This window comes from Branchiostoma floridae, chromosome 11 (assembly GCF_000003815.2).
Source record: "Branchiostoma floridae strain S238N-H82 chromosome 11, Bfl_VNyyK, whole genome shotgun sequence".
Taxonomy (NCBI): domain Eukaryota; kingdom Metazoa; phylum Chordata; class Leptocardii; order Amphioxiformes; family Branchiostomatidae; genus Branchiostoma; species Branchiostoma floridae.
In genome coordinates this window covers 82,552-108,023 of record NC_049989.1, presented here as the reverse complement: position 1 = coordinate 108,023, position 25,472 = coordinate 82,552, and the positions used below count along the sequence as shown (strand labels likewise).

Here is a 25,472-nt window from a genome sequence, read left to right as displayed (position 1 = left end):
CTTGCCCCAGGTCACACGAAAAACGCCTTAAGGCTGCATGCACTTTCTACTTACTAATAGATACATGCTAACAAGTAGATGAATAATAAGTTAAAACGTATAGATTCTTATAGCAGATGTTTTGTAGAAACACCAAAAATATTGGATAACAAAATCGTTATATCATTGACCTTGAGATTTCACATTTACGATATTTACTACAAATAAAATTTACACTGTACGTAGCGCCATCATTTCTACTGGTACAGATCGAATTTGAAATGCGCCCTTGCGGTATGTAACATGATGGCAGCTTTTTGATGAGTTCGTATGATGTTGCATTTTCATTTCCTGACTATTGTTAGCCAATGCAATAGAGTACGGAGAATTGGTTATAAAATTGACTTCAAGGATTTTCCAAACTTACACTGAGTACCAAAATAAAATACAACATCACGCAGAGACATCCAACGGCGGCAGCAAACCGCCTCTTGTCTGTACTCTGCTATCTCAACTGTCACCATCAGTTCCTGTGGGCGTCGTCACAAACCAGCAGTCAGCCAATCAGAGAATACAGTTTTCAAAAGGGTTTTCGCATATATAAGGGTAAGCTCATAAATGTTTATAAGCAGGGCGGTCGGGAACTGATGGTGACGGTTGAGATAGCAGAGTACAGACTAGAGGCGCCGTTGGATGTCTCTGCGTAGGAGAATGATACAACATCTGGTCTGTATTATACGCTCCATAGGTTTACACGCTTTCACATTATTGCTTATTTTAAAGACTTCAATCGAATGTGTATTTTACTTTACCTGTATTGGTTCTTAAAGGACTAACCCTTTGTAAATGTTCGGCAGCTCTGGCCATACATATGGATCATTCAAAGCTGAAGTAAAAGAATAACAGCTAGTAATAAAGACAACCTTTTTTGCGAAAATACAGAATGTTTCCCCTGTATAAGTAGCTTTTTGCAAACTACTCGCATAGTATACTGTGCAATTAGGCTCGCCCAGGGCCTATAGCATTGTGTGCGAGTAACAAAAGAGCCACTCTACATCTACTTGATTTTGGACCAGGTCAGTAAAATTATTGTACAATACCATTAGGCTCGCTTTATAATATTGTGTGCAAGTAAAAAATGCTGATGCAGATCTGAGCTCTAATTGGTTCACAACGGTTCTAAGCTATGATTGGTTCCTGACAGAAGAGGAAGAAGAAATTAAAAAAAAAAAACACTGGTCAGCAAAAACATGTTTTGTTTTTTTTCTATAATCATAATACAGTTAGGCAGTGGCTGTACTCAGGCGTATCCACAGAGCCCTTAAGTTTGAACGCTATTTTTACGTGCCCAGATGCATGGTCATAGGCACGGCCACGGCAATGCTGATGACGTACAGAACAAGGCATAGCCTGTCCAGGACCCTGGCCAACAGGGTGTAGTCGGAACTCTCCTGTTCGTCGTTAATTGCCTGCTCCTCAATGATGCGGATCAGGTCCCTGAAGCCAGAAGACATGGCGGTCTCCATGCGTGTGAGCGGTCCGGACAGATGCCGGATTGTCTCGGAAAGAGCAGGCTGGCTTTTCCCGTCGACCTCAGCCATGCCATCAACAGGGACGTCGCGGTCGGTCCGCTCACGATAGGCCAGCGTCCTGATGGCCAGGCCGGCCTCTCCATCTTCGCTCGCAGCCTCCTTCTCTGTGAGGTCTCCGAGCAGCAGGAACCTTATAAACATCAGCAAGAAGGAAAGAGAATGAGGAGGAGGGGGGGTTACGCTATACTGGTACAGAACCGGTTTTTCGTATTGGACCGGTCCGAAAAAAAGCAAGACCTGAAAAAAATCAGTGTAACGGATCTTGGAGCGATTAAAAATGAACAGATTATTTGGGCAGGCGTTCACACGGTTTTGCTGCTTGCCGGTTGAAGAAAATTACAAGAGCTAATTAAAAAAGAGTTTGTAGGCATTTCTACCAAATTTGAATTTTCTACAGTCTTCTTTACATGAAGATCCGTTTTTTTACCGGTGCACACAGTCAAGTAGATTTTAAAACGCCAGTGGGAGTCGGATACTCAAGCAAACGGATTTCTTTGCAGCGAACTGGACAATTGTTTTGAATATCGTCCAGACCTGAACCTGATCCAACTTGACCATAACCGGACCTGGACCTGATCATGATTTTCTGTACCGATACCCACCCCTTGAGTGCACGTGGATGCTTCTGACCGACATAAATAGAAGTTTAGTTTAGAAAAGTATCATATGTGTTGTTTGAAAGAAACTGAAATGTGAAGACACTAATTTGTGATTAATTGATATCGTGAATAAAACGAATTTCATAGATTTTTCATATAGCTTCTGAAAGCAACCCCTTATAATGGCGTATAACTATCAAACAAACAGACAAAAATGTAAACAAATCTCAATGTATCTGTTTTAGTATGTATTTTATGAGGTCTACTTAGGCCATAATGATTTGATTATAGGGATAACATCAGCGCGCACATTAATTGTCGGATGTTTGCAAAAATGAAAATAAACGTTTACAACCATACTCTATATCGTATAAAGCAGCTACACTGAAGAAATACATGACGTACACTGCACAAAATCAATAATTTCCAGGTGTTTCAAGGGACTTACACACCTGTGAAATGTTCTGTGTCCTGGCTGTGTACATGACTTTCCTGGTTTGGCGTGTAATGTCCTTGTTTTTTTCTTACATACCTGGACTCGCGCTTGTACAGGAATTTCTAGGACCCTTACACCAGACGTGTAGGGGAAATAGGCAGACAAAGGCTTGGCGGCGCCTATTCTCAAAGCCAAGCTTGGGTCGCGGGTTTACTGTTTACGGCAACTACTACCCCTGCAACCCAGCCTAGGCTATGCTTGGACAATTAAGAAGCAATGAGGTTTACATTTTAAACACAAAATAAGGGGGAGTGTCGGGGGGTATTGAATGGTTGGTATGTCTACCCGTGACATCGTCTGACAGAACAAAGTGGAACAAAATACAACTATAAAAAGAAACGGCATCCACATTTTTAGGAATACAATCAAGGTCAGAAAGAAAGGTCTACAAAATACTAAAAAGACAATCATAATTAATGAAGCTGTGATTTGTTTGGCCCGATTTTGTTCGCAAAAAAATGTCAGAAAACGTATACTAATGTCAAAATTGCCAACGGCAATTCTAAGGCCAAAGAAGAAGATGTCAAAAAAATGCAGAATCTAAAGTTCGGTATACCATACTCTGTGCGTTGGGTCGTTTTGTGCGTTAAATCTTCCTGCCACTTTAATTTCACAAGAAAGACATTTTTGGCCAACCTTTTTTTATTCGCACGCTCGCATCAGTTTTGCGGTTCCCAGAGGATGTCTTCCATGTATTCAAATCAACCTGGCCTCAGTCTAAAAAATTTATTGTAACGAGTGACACGTACTTTGCCATGTAGTGGAGAAAGAAAGCCTTCGCCATTGGAGACAGTCTCCCCTTCTTGCCGTGAATGGTGATGATGTAGATGGTGAAGAACAGGAAAAGTCCCATAAGCCCCAAGCACACGACAATCAGAGTAGCTGTAACATCATCCATGATATTTGTTTTGTTACGCGTAATTCATGACATTTTGGACGTAAACAGATACCAAGCATGCAAATGAGAACTCAGTTGCATTATTGATACAAAAATGGCAAAACTGCTGAAGATAAATGAGGGGAACTATATACTTTGACATGTGTAAGTTAAAGGTGAACATCACCATGCATAAATTATGCAAATGAGTATGTCATTTGCATGAACAGTGCATAAAGCAAGAGATCTCAACTTTTCATATCCATCTTTACTCACCCAAAAAAGGCAGGTCTCCCTTGACAGGAAGTACCTCAGTGACAAACACGAGAGACACGACCATAGATAGCAGGATGGTCACTCCGAAGGAGATCCGGTCTCCCTTGTCTATGGGCATGATGAAGGTGATGGTCATCAGCACCACCAGGATGGCGCAGGGCCCGATAGTAGTGGCGATGTGGAACAGCGGGATCCTCTCCAGATGAACAGCGAAGCACGCCTCCTTGTTGCCTTTAGCGAAGATCTTGTCCTTCCGGTTCCATTCGCCCTCCTGTTGTGGGGGAGACCAGACGTCGCAGGAACTGCTCCCACCGCATCCTGTGTTGAATCAATCATCACAAGAAATAGAGTTATTTCCGGGACTTCACAGATATGTCCTTTTAGAGGGGCAGAACTTACCACTGAGGATGGCCTACCTATACTCTAATACATGATTTCAACTAGGGACTCTCCTATCCAGTCTCGTTTTGTTACATGGCCCCCGGAAAATCCAAGATGGCCGCCGTATTTGAAACTGACTATGTGACAATGACTATGGGAGACGCGTACTGGCATCATTAATTTTGTTTGTCTTAGAAATTCTCTTCGTAGAAATTTTAATGGTTTTAATGTGATACAAGTGTCACTGTAAAATTAAATATAGGAAATAATCATCGCTGGTCGATTTGCCGTATTGTATTGCTCCACCTTTTTGTTACATTCTCTAAATTTTAGAATTTAGGCATCATTCGTTTTGTGTGTCCAACATAGTGGTAGGGGCAAACCTGAAATACGACATTGTACTCCATTACACTCCAATAAAATGAAACTATTGATACTTTTTATGACGTATCTATTAAACCTTACCGACGGTTTGATCAATTGCTGGGAGAACAGAGAAACAGATGTGGCATTCCATGGTGTCAGCAGGGAAGAAAAACGGATGTGTAATACAGATGGTGCTGGTCAGGGTCTCTACCCTCCATCTAACTGTACCATTGGAGCTGATCAAGACAGGTACGTCATCTGGCAGGCCTCGGTACAAAGGATCAGCACTATGGAGGGGGGGGGGGGCAATACTAGTATATGTGCGAAATATATATGATTCATATTGAATTTAGGAAAAAAATCCTCGCTGGTCGATATACACACACACTCAAAAATCATCGCTTGTCGACATACAGACACACTCACACAAACACACACTGACACACACACATATACATACAACACACACACACACACATGTACAGATATACACTCACACACACGCGCGCACACTCACACACGCACGCACACACACACACACTTACAAAGACAGACTACATACGTCCTCTTCAGTGTAAAAGTAGGGGTCCAGATGCTGCTGCCCACGACGCTGAGGGTTTCAATATTTCCGAAGTACTTTGGCTTCCACTCCAGTCTGCTGTCCCGCCATGTCTGGAAAAATAAAAAAATTGTGAATATTTTAACCCTATTCAGACCTGGCTTTTTGGGTCAATCTGGGACGGGGGGGGGGTTGGGCTGGTTTCAGCCCGCCTCTTCTAACTCCTGTAACTCTTAAAGGACTTCTCACATGCATGGCAAACAAATTTTTAGAGAATGGTGTAGACGATATATATATTCTAGATAACATACAATTCTATTCATGGAAGAAAATAGTAGTAATATTGTCAATTAAAATGAAAGAAATACATTGTTAGAACCCATTTTTGTCAATTAGCCTGTCAACAAGCGATTTTCGTCAAATATGCCTGTCAACATACGATTTGCATGGCAGCACAAAAAAATTGAAAATTTGCCAAATTTAGGAAATTGTTGCCAACTAAATTTCAGGAAAAGTCACCATATTTGGTGGCTCTAGCGTAAGTGGTTCTGACGTTATGAGACATCAAAGCCACCCGGTCTGAATAAGGTTAACCGTTGGAAAACCGCCAAATGTCTTCAATGCAAATCGACATAAATGCAATATTTTGAAACTTGTCGAAGATGTCACAACTTAGTCCACTTACGAAGTCGATGACTAGAGAGGCAACCAGACGCTCTTTCTTTTCGTCCTGAAATAAAAATGACATGATCCGTTACTTAAATTCTGTTATGTACTTCCGTGAGTTATCTTTTGCTTATAAACCAAGAAGGGTCTAAAATTTATTACAGATTCTAATGGTAATAAAGGATTGTTTATTTATGTTTTGATCCGAGGAGGTTGTTCGATCCGACCACACACGGACCCGCAACGATCAGCTTTAGTTAATTAACTCCAGGCGGGATAGTCCGGGGCATCATTCCCGGATAGCCCTTTAACGCGTGCGGACGCGAAACTCCTCTCTCTCCCAGCGCCATGGCCGAATTCGACTTCACAGAATGACGGTCAAGGCCTTGGCCAAGGCCGAACTGGCCGAGAAGGAGGCCCTTCTCGGTACTGTGTAACAACCGAAATGCTACAAATGCTGTACCTGTCCGTGGACCAGTACGCCCTGCTATGCACGGCCACGACTAAGCTGCAGGCGGCGGCCGGGGCAGCGAATCCCGCCAAGACCAAGGCGGCAGTCACCATGGATGACCTGAAAGTGGACAAGGAGCTGTCCGAACTCCTGTCCCAGGTGGAAGGAATCGACGGTCTCCTGGTGGACGGCGCAGCGGACGACCAGTAATTCTATCTACACAACAGCGCCCCAAAACAAGGTGAGAAACCCCTACTTATCCCGGAGTTCGTGGACTCCTTTACACAGCCTGAGAACAACCACGAGATCACACGCGACGGTCAGACGTCCATCATACTGCGGAGCAGCCGCTCCCGCCCAAAGCTGGAGTCGATCAAGATCCCCGCGTGGTCGGCTGCCAATGCTGATCGTTCGGTGCAATCAGCAGGGTGTTCGTTTTATAACCCAGAGGTTCTGTGTTTTAATCCGTGGATGTGCCATCGATTTTCTGCCCCTGGGAATTGCACTCTACTCGGCTTTCTTCACTTCAATCAGATGAAAAGGAGTACCTACATGTAGCTTCGGTAAGGGCTGTCCCTCGGATAGGACGTTTGCGGAGAGCCACACCTCGAGCACGTTAAAGAACCCACCATACTTATCTACACTTATAGTAGGGGTCCTTTCCGGTGTGAGTGGATCAAATAAATCTGTCCGGATATGCAGCTTGTACTGTTCAGTGCAAACCTGGTCTGTTACGTCTTGAGCTATTAGGCGGTTTACTGGGTACGCAATACAAACAAACAAACAAACAAAAAAACAAAGCATACCAGGTCGATGACCTCTTCCACAGTTCCATTGAAGACGATAATAGTGTGACCCCCCCTCTCAGTATCAGGTGGCTGGCTTTCACTGTACCCATTGAGTAAGTCCTCTTCCAGTTTACCGCTGATGTCCACTAATATATAAAGAGGAGGGTAAAGATGCATGTAGGCATTATTATTTATCACATTTATTTTGCTTGGAATAGTATTTCAGGACAGGAAACGTTATAGTTGGAAAAGTTGTGATAACTCATTTTCGAACTGTTATCTCAATAATCGTCTATTTACTACTAGTAAATTATTGTGATAGATGGATGCTATCACATTTTATCACTAGTAGACACCATGTTTCTCCTCTTACTTGTGAATTTGTGAACTAATGTGAATTGATGTGATAGTGGGGTGCAATCACATTTTTTTTAGTAGACACAAATTCATTCCTCTTACTAGTGAATCTATGTGATAGAGGTATGCTATGACACTGCATGTTCACAGTAATACCCATGTCACATTATCCACGATCTTCGGGCGTATCGATGGAAAATCGGCCATATTTAATTAATGATCGACAGAGGGTTGCGCGTATTTTTCACCTGAAAACCGCCCCTATCACATATAAGCCATACTTTGTACCTTGTACAATTGTTGTGCAATTAAGTTATTATTATAAGCAAGGTTCGGGCGATTGCCGCAGAATCGTCGTCCAATCGATTTTCGCCAAATGTGACAGGGGTATAAGGAAGACAGATTGTATCAAATGCAGACTGATCGTGATCGTATTTGTGTCAAAATGTTTGGAATATTAGATTTATTCACAGTACGGAAACAGAAATTTAGGCAAAGTGATCGATCTACTTATAACTTTATAAAGCAAGGAGAGAAACATATCTGGCTTTTAATAGTGGACCCTTTCGCACATGTTAATGTATCGTAAAATACTGCGTTTCTTTGTATATGTTTTACAAGTATTTAACTGAGCTATACAATGAAACACGCCTAAAGGTAGCAGAAGGTAATAGAGCCGTGCAATATGAAGGAACGGGGATGAGAAAGGGACCTGTCCCTGACCTATGAAGATAGGCGGTAGGCTTAGCTGCTGAGACAAAATTGTTATGGCCAAGAGAGGTATGAGAAATGTTCAGTTATTTATCAATCCATAGCACGTGTTAACCCTGTTTGCAGCAGCTTTGTGCAATTTACAGTGTGGTTTAGAGCTTTTCTGGACGAAAGTAGTATAGAAGGGACAGGATCACTATCCTTATTCAGGCGGAGCAAAGTGGAGCATGTCAGAGGTCACATATTATTTATTCAGGCTGAGCAAGGTGAAGCAAGGTGGAGCATGTCAGAGGTCACATATAATTTATTCAGGAGGAGCAGGTCAGATGGTCACATATTATCTATTCAGGTGGTGCAGGTCAGAGGTCATCGTCTGACGGCAAAATCTACGGGATTGGTAATTTTTGAGCTCTGGTCGGGGTGAAACAGAGGACAGGACGACCTTTTGACCCATCAAGGTAACTATGACAACCGCCACCCCCTTCCCCCATTGTGAAAGACATGCCCTTATAAGGCTAGCTTATATGTCTCTGCTAGGGGACTATTTTGAAAGTGTGGTTTTCACGTAATGGATATATGTGTCAACCGGTTAAATCTGCTGACATCAGTCTTCTATGGATGCGCTGAAAGCACAAACAACAGACGTCTTTCGTCAGTTACTATATCACAATGCCCAAGACTTGTTTCCCGAACACTGGCGACGCCCCAGTTCGGTGGCGTGCTTTAAAGTAATACAATGGGTGGATACGATCTCGGCGGAAGAGGAATATGAAAAGATTATCGACAGTTTCATGGACAACGTACCCAACGCGAGGGATGGGATGAAAACGGTGCTCGAGAAAGTACTGCAAGAGCGACGATTAAACTGGGGTCGACTCGTTACCGCAATGTCTTTCGCCGTGGACGTGTGTATCAACTCGAACGAACGCTATGAAAGAAATACCAGTGCCATCTCGACCGAGTTAGCAACCTGACTTGCGACTATGCGGGAAACTGGTTGTTACGCCGACGTGGATAGGACGGATGGCTTGACCGTCGGCGGCACGACAAGTACCCGTCGTTTGTACAGTGTCTCTGTTGGCTTCTCACTGCAAACGTTTGCATCATCGTGACGTAAATTTTGCACTGAACACACCCGAACATGTAGCATGTTAAAACACGCCCATTATAAGTAAGGTACGCTGGTTGGTCAACGCTCGGTAAGCATATTTGCCATGTACTTACGAAGATATACTATCTATATGTACATGCAGTAAATAATTCCTTTGGAGTAGCTATACGTGTTGCTCCGGAGTAAAAACAAACTGCTCCGGAGTAAAAACAAACTGCTCCGAAGTAAAAAAAAAACTGCTCCGGAGTAAATGTGTAAGTATACTCGTCTTAAGTAACGCATACGTATTTGCCATGTACGTGCCTTTTATGTAGGCATATATCAACACAACAACACAAAGACACTAGTGTACAGTGATCCTGTTTCTTAACGTTACTATCACTCACGGCACGAAAAACGGTATTTAAGCGTGCTGAAACCATGCGTAATGTTGACGTATTTTCCTTCTTTACGGATCTATACACCACTTATACGAGTACGTAAATATTGCCTTTAAGTGGTCTTTCTGTAGGTCCGTGTTAGTCCTTATTTTCCGGTTTTCCCGTTGTCTTTCAGCAGCTTAAAGATGTCGTAAATGATTTTTAAAACCCCCTTAAAACTTGTTTAAAGTTCACGTTTATTTGATCTAAAGCCTCTTTACGTCTCATATACGTGTGCATTAAGAGGATTATAACGTGTGTTTAGGTGCCTTTTCAGCAGTTTAAAGTTGCCATAAATATCTATTAAAACGCCCTTAAGACTTGTTTAAACTTCACGTATATTTGATCTAAAGCCTATTTACGTCTCATATACGTGTGCATTAAGTGGATCATAACGTGTGTTTAGGTGCCTTTTCAGCAGCTTAAATTTGCCATAAATACCTATTATAACGCCCTTAAGACATGTTTAAACTTCACGTTTATTTGATCTAAAGCCTATTTACGTCTCATATACGTGTGCATTAAGTGGATTATAACGTGTGTTTAGGTGCCTTTTCAGCAGTTTAAAGTTGCCATAAATACTTATTAAAACGCCCTTAAGACATGTTTAAACTTCACGTTTATTTGATCTAAAGCCTATTTACGTCTCATATACGTGTGCATTAAGTGGATTATAACGTGTTTAGGTGCCTTTTCAGTAGCTTAAATTCGCCATAAATACCTATTAAAACGCCCTTAAGACATGTTTAAACTTCACGTTTATTTGATCTAAAGCCTATTTACGTCTCATATACGTGTGAATTAAGAGGATTTAATGTGTCTATATTTTTCTTTTAAGCAGCTTAAAGTTGTCATAAATACGTACTAAAATACCCTTAAGACATGTTTAAAGTTCCCTCTGTACGTCTCATATATGTGTGCATTAAGTTGATTATAAGGTGTGGATATAAGTGCCATTTTAGAATAATCATTAGCACATTTCAAAGCAAGAAAATACAATGGATGAAACTTTGAAATTTTATTGAATTACGAGAAAATATTAAATGGAAGAGTAAAAAAAAAACTGCTGCCTACTAGGTATTTGTGGCCTTTTAATCTGATGTAGTCGGCAGTTGAAACAATCACAACGGTTGCGCAATTCCGTGCAGCAGTCCACAGTCCCATTTCCAGTGTCGGGCGAAGCGTCTCGGCGTAAGTTACAAAGAGCACACATGCACAGTTCCATCTAGATCTGGTCACCACAGGAATAAGAATCCGGTAAGATCTAGAGTAGTGGCCGATATGACTCGTGTTGTTGGATGGTCCTGCATTCTGTGAACGCGAAACATGTTCAGCTTGCAGTGTCGGCTTCTATTAATCCGGATGGTACAAGGGCCGTGATTTCCCATTCTGTGTCGATTTCCAACAACAACAGCTTGTACAGAATGACAGCCACCTCGTATCTTTGAGTCAAATTCCGTCACCGGGGGTCCTAGGCGGTAAAAGCGGTGTCGCGGCCACAACTTGCGGGCTAGAACAGGCCCAAACTTTCTTCAATACTTCTCTTCAAAAATGAACGCCTGGAAAATAACCGCTCCTTGTCGTACGTATGGCCCGTAAATTTGAACCCCCCACTCTTTTCTGCCATTGGATACATCCTATCACATGACACAGCTGTGCCACAGACGGACCAAGGAAGTTCAACCTCCTTGGACGGACGGAGGCGTGCACCCCATGGCGATTACGAAATAACGCTGAATAAATTTACATCTTTGTCCATAACCCAAATAAACACGAGCAACACGAGAAGACACCGCCTGTGTGCACAAACTGTTCTTTCTCGATGCTTGCTTGTAGATAAAGAAATAAACATATTTCGTACATTTACCTGTAGTAAGAACTGCTTGCCGTTTTATAGAGAAAACACAACTCACTGCACAAAACGCTATACCTACTACATCCTTATTCTTCAAGCAGAGGTTGAGTCGCGGAGATATTCATAGCAGCTAGTAGTCGGGATTTCTACCGTCTCTTAGCTCGAGGGTCAGCTTGCCACAAAGAAAACAGGCGGCCTAACCCTGATTTAGACCCTGGAATTTCAGAACATATATGCGGTATAAAATAAAAAGGAAAGGGTCTCCTCCTGTTCGCATAAACTGCGCTTCAAGCATGCCGTATGTTGAGCAGAAAAAGGCAACGTTTCATAAAACCTTTGAGACGGTATTAGCTAATAGATAAAACGGGGGTAGTGCCCCCAAGTTTGCTTAAGCTACGCGGATTCAAAGATTAAACATGTCGTATGTTCAACAGAAATACGCAACATTTCATATACGTCTTGGCAACATATAAGCTAAACGGGGGAGGTCTCCCCTAGTTCGCTTAAACTGGGCGGATTCAAAGATTAAACATGTCGTATGTTCAACAGAAATACGCAACATTTCATATACGTTTTGGCAGCATATAAGCTAAACGGGGGAGGTATCCCCTAGTTCGCTTAAACTGCGCGGATTCAAAGATTAAACATGTCGTATGTTCAAAAGAAATACGCAACATTTCATATACGTTTTGGCAGCATATAAGCTAAACGGGGGAGGTCTCCCCTAGTTCGCTTAAACTGCGCGGATTCAAAGATTAAACTTGTTTTATGTTCAACAGAAATACGCAACATTTCATATACGTTTTGGCAGCATATAAGCTAAACGGGGGAGGTCTCCCTAGTTCGCTTAAACTGCGCGGATTCAAAGATTAAACATGTCGTATGTTTTACAGAAATACGCAACATTTCATATACGTTTTGGCAACATATAAGCTAAACGGGGGAGGTCTCCCCTAGTTCGCTTAAACTGCGCGGATTCAAAGATTAAACATGTCGTATGTTCAACAGAAATACGCAACATTTCATATACGTTTTGGCAGCATATAAGCTAAACGGGGGAGGTCTCCCCTAGTTCGCTTAAACTGCGCGGATTCAAAGATTAAACTTGTTGTATGTTTTACAGAAATACGCAACATTTTATATACGTCTTGACAATATATAAGCTAAACGGGGGAGGTCTCCCAAGTTACTGCGCGGATTCAAAGATTAAACTTGTTGTATGTTTTACAGAAATACGCAACATTTCATATACGTTTTGGCAGCATATAAGCTAAACGGGGGAGGTCTCCCCTAGTTCGCTTAAACTGCGCGGATTCAAAGATTCAACATGTCGTATGTTCAAAAGAAATACGCAACATTTCATATACGTTTTGGCAGCATATAATCTAAACGGGGGAGGTCTCCCCTAGTTCGCTTAAACTGCGCGGATTCAAAGATTAAACATGTCGTATGTTTTACAGAAATACGCAACATTTTATATACGTCTTGGCAAATATATTAACGGGGGAGGTCTTCCCTTCTTTGCGTAAATGACGGTTCGAAATAAATTATGTATATGGCATCCTTCGGTCAATATTGACCATGGTATACGCAACATTTTATATAACGTAAAAGAGCGTATATAGGCTAACCGTGAGAAGTTCTCCCCTGTTCGAATTAAACCTTGCGCACAGAAAGTTTGAATACGTCAAATGCTTTCGGAATAGCTAAAAAACACAGAAGATTATTGTATTTGACTGTGTATAGTATTGTATTTGTATTTTGCTGAGGTATAAACATAACATTTTGTACCAGATAGTGCAATGATTTTCAGTTTTGACTGTAAATCTTGCCACTGTTATAAAACAGATGACGCAATGTTTTATCTTACACCAGACAAAGGCTTATTACATTTGACTTAGCCGGTTAACATGTATTTTGTAACAGATCTAGAGAAACGGTATTTGTCCGTTTTAACAGAAAATATTTTTGAGACATTTAAGTTGTCTTTTCGGCATACTAAAATACATGTAAAATTCACGTAAAGAAACACAACAGATTAAGTTAGATTTACAAACGCTGAAATCTTCCGTAAATGCCAAATGTATGTTTCCGATGCCTTTAATAGATCTTAAAATCTGCTGAAATATTTCTCCGCATTTAAGGGCTTTATACGTATCTCTGAAACTTTGCTTAAAAAGTTGTTTTCGTGCTGTGACTTGCATTACGGTGATCACAAATGTATCAAGGGATTCATAACCAACGCACATATCGCCCTATATGTCAAACATGGTATCAAATAAGGAAATAATTGTACTGCAAGTGATATGGCGACCTCATATTACTTCAAGACGAGGTAACCATATTTTTACCTCAATGTCTGTTCTGGAACCCAGTTCTTGCTGTGTACAATCTCATTACTGTAACGAGGCAACGCAGCGAACTATTAATAGATAATTGTATTTTCAACGCAGCAAATTCTGGGTGGTTTGTGATCATTGATCCCAGATGTTGTTTACTCCAAAAGCGCCACGACCAAGCATATTTCTTCCATTTCTGATTGGCAGGAGATAGCGACACTCCATGTGGCCATCTGGCTTCTTGGAACGCTCTCTCTAATAATCATTCACTTCCCTTCTCAGCTGTAGCACAGGCAACAGCAAAGCTTGTGTCTCTTGCGGTATAGAAGTCACAAAGACTGGAGTACCCATTTCTCCATCGTCTGTTACTCTGCGTTCTTCTTACCCTTCATTTTCTGTGGACTAGTGTTCCACGTTTCAGTTCTGCTTTGTTCTACTGCTGAAGACCGCAAGCATCGCGAACTGCTCAACGGACGTCGGAGCCGCCTTCCCCCGGTCGACTGTCTGCCGTCCACGCGCTGCGACCTAACTGCGATAGTGTTCGGATCACCCACTGTCCACCCGGCCCAGCAGTTACATAGCGCTAACGGTGAGCGTGCCTGTGACTTTTATCGTTTTCCTTTATTTCATTCTTGTTCAAGGCATATGGAACAGACCACCCGTATAGCCATTACCGGACATTCCTTTATTCGCCGTCTAGACCATTTCATTCGGCGGCGTTGTTCTACGGCTCATGGCCGAGTCATCTCTCCTACATTCTGGCTTGAAAACGTGGACATTTCCTTTCATGGAGTACCTGGCTGCACCATCGCCAGGTACTACCAAACAATTCTTCCCATTCTGCGACACTCTAATCCACACATCGTTTATCTGGACTTAGCACACAACGACATTTGTCTGCGAAACCAATCTCCTGACCAAGTGGCACATGACCTTGTGTCTTTGGCTTGGACCATAGCTTGTATCCCTTCTGTCCGTGTAGTCATTGTTGCAGAACCACTGTGGAGACTGAAGTCCCCTAACTACCTACCAGACTTTCACGATCGTCTACGCGTATTCCGTACAATTCTCCGGCCTATCATCGATTCCACTCCGTCTGTTACCCGTTGGTACCACAGCCGTCTGTGGCAGAAAAACAAAGATTACTTCGCTGCTGATTCTTTACATCTATCAGACTATGGAAATCTATACTATTACAAAAGTATTCGTGGGGCTCTCATCCCGCATCTACCAGCCCAAGCTCTTGCAACCGTAAGTGACTATTTTCAACTCCATTTTGTCGTCCGCATTTCTGCGTCCATTTGGCGGTTTTGCTTCCTGCTCACAGTTAGTGAGCTATTTGGTGGTCTTGATCCTTATGTCATCATTTTCGAACCACTTCAGTCACAGTTCCCGTTTGTAAACGGATTATAAGGTCTATTTTTGTACGATTGGAAATTGTTTTCCCAATGGAAATCTTTCATGTTGTCACAATTCCTGTTCAACTCTCCTCATTAAATATTCTGTACCGCCAAACACATTCCTCTCTGTTTATCTTATTCTATGCTACGTTATAGAGTAGGAGCTAGGAATTTGAGGAGAGTAAAATACGTTTTTCCCCGAGGAAAAAATTGTATTTTCAACGCAGCAAATTCTGGGTGGTTTGTGATCATTGATCCCAGATGTTGTTTACTCCAAAAGCGCCACGACCAAGCATATTTCTTCCATTTCTGATTGGCAGGAGATAGCGACACTCCATGTGGCCATCTGGCTTCTTGGAACGCTCTCTCTAATAATCATTCACTTCCCTTCTCAGCTGTAGCACAGGCAACAGCAAAGCTTGTGTCTCTTGCGGTATAGAAGTCACAAAGACGATTTTCCTCCAACCCGCCCCTACCTCCGTGCTAAAATTCACACCTCTCGAAATGACAAACAAACTATTTGCCACCTCGCCCGATCACGCAGCCTGTCACTGCGTTTCTTACATTATCATGGTCTTTACACGACGTTATACATAGCCTACCATCAGTTTCGCACAAATTCTACACCGTACCTATCTTCTGCTCTTTCATTCCTGATCTGTCTCTGTTCCAAACACATGACCTAATTACTGCGCTCGGGTTTTAGAGCGTTTTTACCATTATGCTCTGTCTACGTTACGAGCATTGTACATATTGTTACGCTCAAGTTTTAGAGTGTTTTATCAATATGCTCTGTCTACGTACGAGCATTGTACATATGTTACGCTCCAGTTTTAGAGCGTTTTTATCATTATGCTCTGTCTACGTACGAGCATTGTACGCATGTTACGCTCATGTTTTACAGCGTTTTACCATTATGCTCTGTCTACGTTACGAGCATTGTACATATGTTACGCTCAATTTTAGAGCGTTTTATCATTATGCTCAGTCTACGTACGAGCATTGTACATATGTTACGCTCAACTTTTAAAGCATACTTATCGTTTTGCTCTGTCTACATTCCTTCATTTGAGCAAATCTTGCCTTGTGCCGTTACCTGTCTATCTAGAGCGTTAGTCCTGTTGCGCTCAGCTCTTACTCCCTATTTTAGATCGTGATCCTCAATCTACCACTTTTCCCTTGTGCATGGTTTGCTATTGCTACCTACAGTAACCTACCCACTCGTTACTATGTTATATCTACTATGCGACTACTATGTTTTATTTACTTTTGTCAGTTTCGATTTCGATTTGTCTTCTAGTATACCCTGTGCCCGAGTGGGGTTTCCTCTGATCTTACACAGCTTGAGTGGCTTTGTCACACCTGTGTCCCAGAATGGTCACTTCCTCCCTAATTACCTTCTTTTATGAGCTTTTAGACATGCCGCCCAAGCGCAAGACGACAGAGACGACGCCCAAAGCGCCTAAACAGCCTCGCAAAAACAACCCAAGAAACACACGGAAGCAGCCGCCACGACGTACGACCACAACCGTCGTCCCAGCGGTCACCACAACCCCGGCACCGGTAGTCACCACGTCACCCGTCGTCACCACAACACCAACCCCGCACGTTGTCGTCACTTCCACTACCTCGACTTCAACTCTGCCCACGCCCGCGCTAATCGACGCGGCGAAAACAACAACTCCTCCAGCTGTCACCTCCACGACACCGATTTCTTCTGTCGTCACCGCTGCTCTCAGCGTACCCCCTGCCATCACATCAACAACGCAGACTGTTCCTGCTGTTGTCTCTGCACTGGCCCTACCTCCAGCCAACTTGGATCCGCGACAGAACGCCCTTGCTGCCGCCATTCTGGGTAATCCTAGTCATTCTAGCCTGTTAAACCCTACTGCTACTACTTCCTTTCTGCCGGCTGGCCAAGGACTAGCTGCATCCACTACCAACCCTTCCATCCACCTCCCACTCGACTCTGGGGTCTCTGCCCCCCTCAAAGAAAAAATCTGGGCCGACAAGTACATTGAAATCCGCCAGCTGTTGCCCAACCAAAATCTTACCCCACAATACACTGTCTCACTTTCGGATGTGGATGCAGCTCCTATCCTAACCTTGGCCAGCCGACAGGGTCAGAACAAGACTCATTTGACGCTCGACCAGTGGACAGAAGCCTTCCTGGTCCTTCACTATGTTTACATCCAACGACACCCCACTGCTACTTCCGCACTAGTCAGTTACCAGCACCTCATTAGAACCATGGCCTCCAGGGGAGCTAACTGGCTTCGCTATGACGAGGCCTTCCGTACATACAGACAGTCATCCCCACACACGCCTTGGAACTCCCCACACCTCCAGCTTTACATTGACGCCTTAACCACACCCTTTCAGGTTGCCCGCCCCCAGCCTGCGTCGCAGGCTGCCCGCACACCGCCCTCTCGACAATCCACATCCACATCTACCCGTCCTCGAGACATCCCCAGAGGCTATTGTTTTCCATTCCATCGCCAAAATGGAAAATGCCTGCGAGCGGATTGTCCCTTCACTCACACCTGCCCCTACTGCCGTATGGCCCACAAAGCCTACCTCTGCCCCAAACGACCCGTCTCCAACCAACACTAGGATAGTTGCGGCCAAATCCTGTAATGTAGTGAACTCGACTTCACATCTGCCCACCCCTGTTCGTGCCAACGTCCTAAATCGTTATCTTTTCGGCTACCCAGACAAAGATAAACAGTACCTTTGCTATGGCTTCTCTGAGGGATTCCCGCTTGAATATTTCGGCCCGCGGGTACCCCATCCATCACTTCCTATCAAAGTCAAAGATTCACACCACCCCGCTATCTCAGAAAAACTCCAACAGGAAATACAGGCTATGCGTGTTGCTGGCCCGTTCCCACTGCCTCCTTTCCCTAACTTGTTTCTCTCTCCATTGTACGCGGTCCCCAAAAAGACTCCGGGAAAGTTTCGTCTCATCCATGATCTTTCTTCGCCCAAAGGTATTTCCATAAATGACGGTATCCCACCTGAACTGTCCACTGTCTCCTACTCCTCAATTGACACGGCTATAAAACACATCAAAACATTGGGCCGTGGGTGCTACCTAGCCAAAACTGACATTCAGGCTGCCTTCCGCCTCATCCCGGTACACCCTAATGATTACCACTTGCTAGGCTTTCGCTTTAACAATGAATTCTACTATGATCGTTGTCTTCCCATGGGGCTTTCCACCTCTTGCGCCATTTTTGAATCTTTCAGTACGGCCCTCGAATGGATAGCCCGCACCAAACTCCAAATTCCCTTCCCGACTCATATTCTTGACGATTTTCTTTTTGCCAATTTGTCATACATATTGTGCCACCGCGACCTGACCGCATTCTCCGACATGTGCATCGACGTCGGTATCCCTTTGGCTGACGACAAAACATTTGCCCCTAACACAGTAATGTCCTTCCTAGGGATTGAGCTTGATACGATAGTTATGGAAGCTAGATTACCTGCTGACAAACTACAAAAAACCATAGACCTGCTATCCTCTTTTCTGTCTAAGTCATTGGCTACTTTGAAAGAAATCCAATCTCTTGTTGGCCTTTTAAATCATGTTTGCCAGGTGGTATTACCCGGCCGGGCGTTCCTTCGACGCCTCATCGACTTAACTAAATTTCATTCTTGCCCCTCGACACGGATCCCTATTTCCTCACATGTCAAACAAGATCTCCGCATGTGGCACACTTTTCTATTATCCTTCAATGGTAAATCATTCTTCTTAGATGACAGCTTTACGTCCGACTCCACCCTCCACCTCTACACAGACGCGGCTGCGTCGCTAGGATATGGGGCCGTGTTCCGCACCTCTTGGCTCTTCGGTGCCTGGCCCCGGGAGCTACATGGGGAAAACATCACAATTCTGGAGTTCTATCCAATTGTCCTCTCTCTACACGTCTGGGGGCGAATGTGGGAAAACAAGCGCATACTCCTCCATACCGACAACGAAGCGCTGGTTCACATTATTAACCGCCAGACTTCCAAAAACCAGGCAATAATGCCACTACTCCGTCGTTTTGTCCTTATATGCCTCCAGCACAATATCTTCTGCCGTGCTGTGCACATTCCCGGTAAAGACAACAACATGGCTGACTGTCTATCTCGTTTGCAGATTCCCCGCTTCCGACGGACCTTCCCGCAAATGGACAACCGCCCCATACCAGTTCCTCCCCACCTACAACCGCCAGCCTTGATCAAACCGTAAATAACCTTCTCCTATCGTCTTTAGCACCATCCACTCTCCGTGCGTACCGCTTAGCCTGGCAACAGCTACGAATGTTTGCTCTACAGCTAAACGGACAAGACACCTACCCTCCCGTCCCTACCAAATTATTATCCCATTTCATTGCATCACTTCACCAAAATGGGTCTGCCCCAGCGACCATAACTTCAAAACTCTCTGCTATAGGATTTCTACACAAACTTCTTGATCTTCCGGACCCTACACAATCCTTCCTTATCCAAAAGCTGTTGATAGCCATACGTAAACATCGCACTCCAGACGGTCGAATCCCCATCTCACCAACTATCTTAAAGTCGCTGATTGATTCTTTGCCAATCCTGATCGCCTCCCATTATGACCAATTGCTTTTCAAAGCCATGTTCCTATTCGCCTTCTACGCAATGACTCGTATCTCTGAGATCACAACGACCCCTAATTCACAGCACACATTGCACCTTGCGAATATACACATACCCTCTCCCGCTGAAACCCATGCCCCCATCACGGTCACCTTCTCCACCTTCAAACACAGCACCCCCGGGCAACCTGCATCTATCGCTATCCAACCTCAGCCAGGGAACTTATATTGTCCTGTATCATCCATACTGGAATACCTATCGCTACGGGGGAACCGTGCAGGTTGCCTGTTTCTCCGTAGCGATGGCAACCCCGTTTCTCAATCCTACTTCACCAAAACACTTAAACGGTGTGTAACGCACGTAGGCCTAGACACGCACAACATTACCCCTCACTCATTCCGTATCGGTGCTGCAACACACGCAGCACAACAAGGAGTCCCTGACCACCTGCTGCGCTCCCTCGGCAGGTGGTCCTCTTCAGCTTACGTCACTTACGTACGTCCCTAAACCCTCACGTTTTTATGTACCCGTGCTGTTTGCACCTCTAACATTGTATTCTTGAATTTAATACTGTGAGTAGTATATTCTGTTTATCTACTTGTTAGCATGTTGAAATTCTGTGCTGTGTGCACCTTTCAAATTGTATTCATGATTTCAATACTGTGTGTACTATACCATGCTTATCTACTTTTACACAGTTAACATACTGTGTGTACTATATTATGTTTATCTACTTGTTACACAGTTAACATGTTGAAATTATGTGCTGTGTGCACCTTTCAAATTGTATTCATGATTTCAATAATGTGTGTACTATATTATGCTTATCTACTTGTTACACAGTTAACATGTTGAAATTATGTGCTGTGTGCACCTTTCAAATTGTATTCATGATTTCAATACTGTGTGTACTATATTATGCTTATCCACTTGTTACACAGTTAACATGTTGAAATTCTGTGCTGTGTGCACCTTTCAAATCGTATTCATGATTTCAATACTGTGTGTACTATATTATGCTTATCTACTTGTTTCACAGTTAACATGTTGAAATTCTGTGCTGTGTGCACCTTTCAAATTGTATTCATGATTTCAATACTGTGTGTACTATATTATGCTTATCTACTTGTTACACAGTTAACATGTTGAAATTCTGTGCTGTGTGCACCTTTCAAATTGTATTCATGATTTCAATACTGTGTGTACTATATTATGCTTATCTACTTGTTACACAGTTAACATGTTGAAATTCTGTGCTGTGAGCACCTTTCAAATTGTATTCATCATTTCAATACTGTGTGAAGTATATTATGCTTAGAACTTACCTATCAACTATATACCTTGATGTATTAATGTTGATTTTCTTTCTTTACTTCTTGTGAATTGCTTTGTAACTCACAACTATCTTTTATCTTATTTTGTAATGGTGGTCTTGATCCTTATGTCATCATTTTCGAACCACTTCAGTCACAGTTCCCGTTTGTAAACGGATTATAAGGTCTATTTTTGTACGATTGGAAATTGTTTTCCCAATGGAAATCTTTCATGTTGTCACAATTCCTGTTCAACTCTCCTCATTAAATATTCTGTACCGCCAAACACATTCCTCTCTGTTTATCTTATTCTATGCTACGTTATAGAGTAGGAGCTAGGAATTTGAGGAGAGTAAAATACGTTTTTCCCCGAGGAAAAAAAACGTTTTGCCAGCGCGCTTCGTCTGTTTGATGACACGTTGAGGAACATCGCCTGGCTGGTGAGGTAGTGCAATGGTCCCGTCTCGATAGAGTGTCCACTTCTCCTCGTCACCGCTGTGGTAGCCGCTGCCGTAGAAAGTTCACTTTCATCAGATGATACCTACATATCTACATATGCCTCGAATGTATTTGTAGTATTAAAGTATAGATGTCATGTATGAGCGTAGATGCATACAGGATATGCAGAAGATAAACGTACGATCCCTAAAAACTTAAATGCGCGACAAATATATGTGTGCACATCAATATCTTATCATTTTCCTTCTGTCCACCGAACAAAAAAGCATGCCTGACGTCTGCAAAGTTTGTGACCGGGAGTTTGATCGTGCGTTCAACCTCGAGCGCCATCTGAAAAGAAAACACGGAGACAAGTCAGGTGTTGCCTCGGGAGAAGTCGTCGTTGATGCCGAGACGGGCTCTTACCGGGAGCGCGATGTTTTCGACGACTCCGACGCGTCTTCTGAACACGATACGGACATGGTTGGTTCAGCAGATGGGGATTCGATGGCGTCACAAGATGAAGATAGCACCTCAGACGCCGAATCTGTGATGGGCTCCGAGCAGGGAGACACCACATAAGAAACCGACAGCGACCAAAGTGGTTCCGAGAGTGATACAGGGACAGATGTGTCCTCCGGGACGGTATCATCTGATGAAAGTGAACGTACCGGCTACTGCAGCGGCTACCACAGCGGTGACGAGGAGGAGTGGACACTCTATCGAGACTGGACCATCGCACTACCTCACCAGCCAGGGGATGTTCCTCAACGTGTCATCAAACAGACGAAGCGCGCTAGCAAAAAGGTTTTATCTAATAGTTGATAGTGGATTGCGCATGCGTGAAGTGACGACAAGACGTGCCCTCTTCGCTCTCCCAGCGAACTGTTTTTAACTTAGCTTTTAATGCGTTTTTCTTGTATAGCGAGGTCTAAATTTTAGCTTAACTTTTAGTATAACTTACTAAGACGTATCTCACGGACTTTTAGGACTAGTTGAGTGGAGTTTTCACTAGTTTGTTAGGGTTTAAGAGTGGCCTCGTGTAAGGACAGGTTGCGACACGCCGCCGCCATCTTGTTTTTTTCCCTTCGTCTCGCTCGGGATTTCTGAAGTTTGCACCTTGCTCTGGGAACAATGGCAGGTAACACAAAGAAAAAGCAATGAAGACAAGCCTCCAGAGGTAAATGTTACTTTCATTTCCGGACCGGAGATTGTGGATGAGGAAGAAGACCCCATGGAATGTAAGAGCTGTAACTCGAAAGGGAACAAGCACCTTGTTCACTGTGACTGTTGCAGTAAATGGTTGTGCTTACCGTGCCAGGATGTTACCAAGGAACTAGTCGAGACTATCGGAAAATTCCCAAGTATTTTATGGTTTGTCACTTGTGTAAAGAAGTCCTACTTTCATCGGCTAAAGCCGCTATGAGGAGCAAAGAACAGGGCAGTAATGCCGTGGGCGCCAGAGCCCCAGCTAGCGTCGTGGATTAGAGGGGAAAGGAACAGAACCGGTCTAGTATTATTGAGTCCATGTCAAAGGTTTTAGTAGATATTTCCAACAAACTGGATGGATTATTGGGCTCCGACGACGGTGCCCGACTTACGCTGACGTTGTTAGTAGCGTACCAAACCCGGAGAGTAGCCGGGCAGCAGATGGGCTTCGGTCAGTGGGGAGGGATGAGAAAGTTGCATACTATGAAAATGTGGAAGTCTAGTGTTAATGGAAAGAGAGAAAAGGAAGAATAACACCATCCTCCACAATGTTCCTGAGCCTGTTGCAGTGCTACCCAAGGACAGGGAAGGACTTGACAGAGAGTTTATCAGGAGTATTGCCAGTGAGATAGGGGTGGAAAACATTAGTGTGAGCAAAGCTGTTCGTTTGGGGCGGAAGCTACCAGATAGAGATAGGTTACTACTTGTTACCTTGAGGGATCCAGAGGACAGACAGACTCTACTGAGAGAGGCTAGGTCCCTGAAGAACAGTGCAAACTTCTCAAATAGTCTACATCTCACATGACCTGACTCAAACTGAAAGGGAAAGAAACAGGAAGCTTAGGGCAGAACTAAGGGATAGGAGACAGAATGGCGAAGACAAACTCGTCATTAGAAAGGGCAGGATCGTTAAACTTCAAAATCATAGGAGCTCACAGGCTAAAGGTGTATCTGATTCCTCACATGCTGACATTTGACTAGATAACGACACACGGGGCGGGGATGAGACATATTGGGATAGTGGAGGGATTCTGCAAGTATTCTATACAAATGCAGACCAGCTGCCCAACAAAAGGGAGGAGTCAAATTTGTAATAGTCAAGGACAAGCCTGACTTTATAGTAGTCACAAAAGTTATACCAAAAGCTCAGAGATCTCCATTACACATGTGCACTCTGGATTTAGAGGATTATGAGGCCTTTACTAACTTCAAGTCAAGTCAAGTCAAAGTTTATTGCACAACATTTGTAGAACGGGTACAATGTATGGCAAACTTAGGTAACGTTAGACGGTATAAGACAACTGTGATATGAGTAGTTACGTTATGCTAATAAAGTAACAATAGATGAAAGTTATGCAATGTTCGAACAAAACACAATATGCAATGTGAAACAAATCCAAAATGTTGCTACAGCCTAATAACATGTATCTAGTACACACTACATTCAGGCTCCATGTTATATAAACAATATGATTGAAAGGAGACACAGCGAGGATCATATCTTCTAGTATATACATTACTATGACAATGTCTACAAAATTAAGTTGAAAGTATGAGGTTCCTTTTCTGCATTGATGTGTATATGTATTGACCTACGTAAACGGAAACAGTGTCGGGACATGACATAAGTACATGAAATAGCTCTTTGTTTGTCTTTGGTAATGATTTGTGCTTTATCGTCTGCATTAATTTAGCTCTTTCTTCTATGTAAGTGGGGCATTCTATCATGAAATGGTACTCATCTTCTACGCCTTCTTTGCATGTTGGACATAGTCTCTGGCTTGCTGGGACATTATTGTGTCGGCCTTTTTCAATTTGTAACCGGTGTGCAGCAATTCTGAGTTTTGTTGTATTGGCTACGAAGGATTTGTTTTGGACCGAAAGCAAGTATTTTGATGCTGAGCTACCAAATCTGGGGGCTAGAGGTACTGGTACTAGAGGGGTGATTATCTATGTGTTGAAATCTCTGAATGTATCTGTCAGTGAGCTGGATTTATGCGAATCACAGTTTCAAGAGCAGCTGTTTTTAAAGCGTGATGCTAAAGGAAAGATCCGTCTGGATCTCATTCTAGGATGCATTTACAGGAGTCCTTCGTCAGATCCCTCTGACAGCACAAGCAAGCTCTGTAATTTGTTGTACACAGCATGTAAGATGAAGTCAAAACATCTTGTCGTTATGGGGGATTTCATTATCAAAGAGATTGACTGGAAAACTTTGGACTTCCACAGTCGGACATAACAATCATAGCCAAATGTTATTGGACTGTTTAGATGACAACAATCTGAGCCAGCATGTAACCGAGGCAACCCGGTTTAGAACCAACCAAAACCCAACAGTGCTGGACCTTGTCATTACTAATGAAGAGGATACAATAGGGCAGTTGTGTTATGACCCTGGACTGGGAAGGGCGGATCATTGTTGTTTGAAATTTGACATCATTTGCCATGTGGAGTCTGCGGCCCCGGGCAAGCCTACACTTACCTACAACAGGGGAAACTACGCTAAGGCGGGAGAGATGATCCGGGAGAGATACTGGGAGAGGGAAATGGAGCCGCTGGACATAGAAGCAGCATGGGACTTGTGTGTCTGTACCATGAACCAAGTCACTGAGAGTTGCATTCCCCAAGTAAAATCCCTAGCGTAGGCCGGATAAACTGTACTTCAATAGTGAT

The 25,472-nt window shown here is 43.4% G+C and overlaps 1 protein-coding gene across 1 annotated transcript in view; it reads right to left on the bottom strand.

The window, feature by feature from the left end:
• Positions 1–667: 667 nt before the first annotated feature.
• Positions 668–25,472, bottom strand: part of LOC118426677 (neuronal acetylcholine receptor subunit beta-3-like) — a 30,556-nt gene continuing 5,751 nt past the window's right edge. Inside the window, exons 4-10 of the mRNA XM_035836198.1 lie at positions 7,049–7,176; positions 5,811–5,855; positions 5,129–5,238; positions 4,666–4,853; positions 3,820–4,137; positions 3,416–3,548; positions 668–1,701 (exon numbers count right to left, since the gene is read on the bottom strand). Of these exons, the coding sequence (XP_035692091.1) occupies positions 1,320–1,701; positions 3,416–3,548; positions 3,820–4,137; positions 4,666–4,853; positions 5,129–5,238; positions 5,811–5,855; positions 7,049–7,176 (1,304 nt within the window). The 3' untranslated portion in view covers positions 668–1,319. The remainder of the gene's footprint in view (positions 1,702–3,415; positions 3,549–3,819; positions 4,138–4,665; positions 4,854–5,128; positions 5,239–5,810; positions 5,856–7,048; positions 7,177–25,472) is intronic.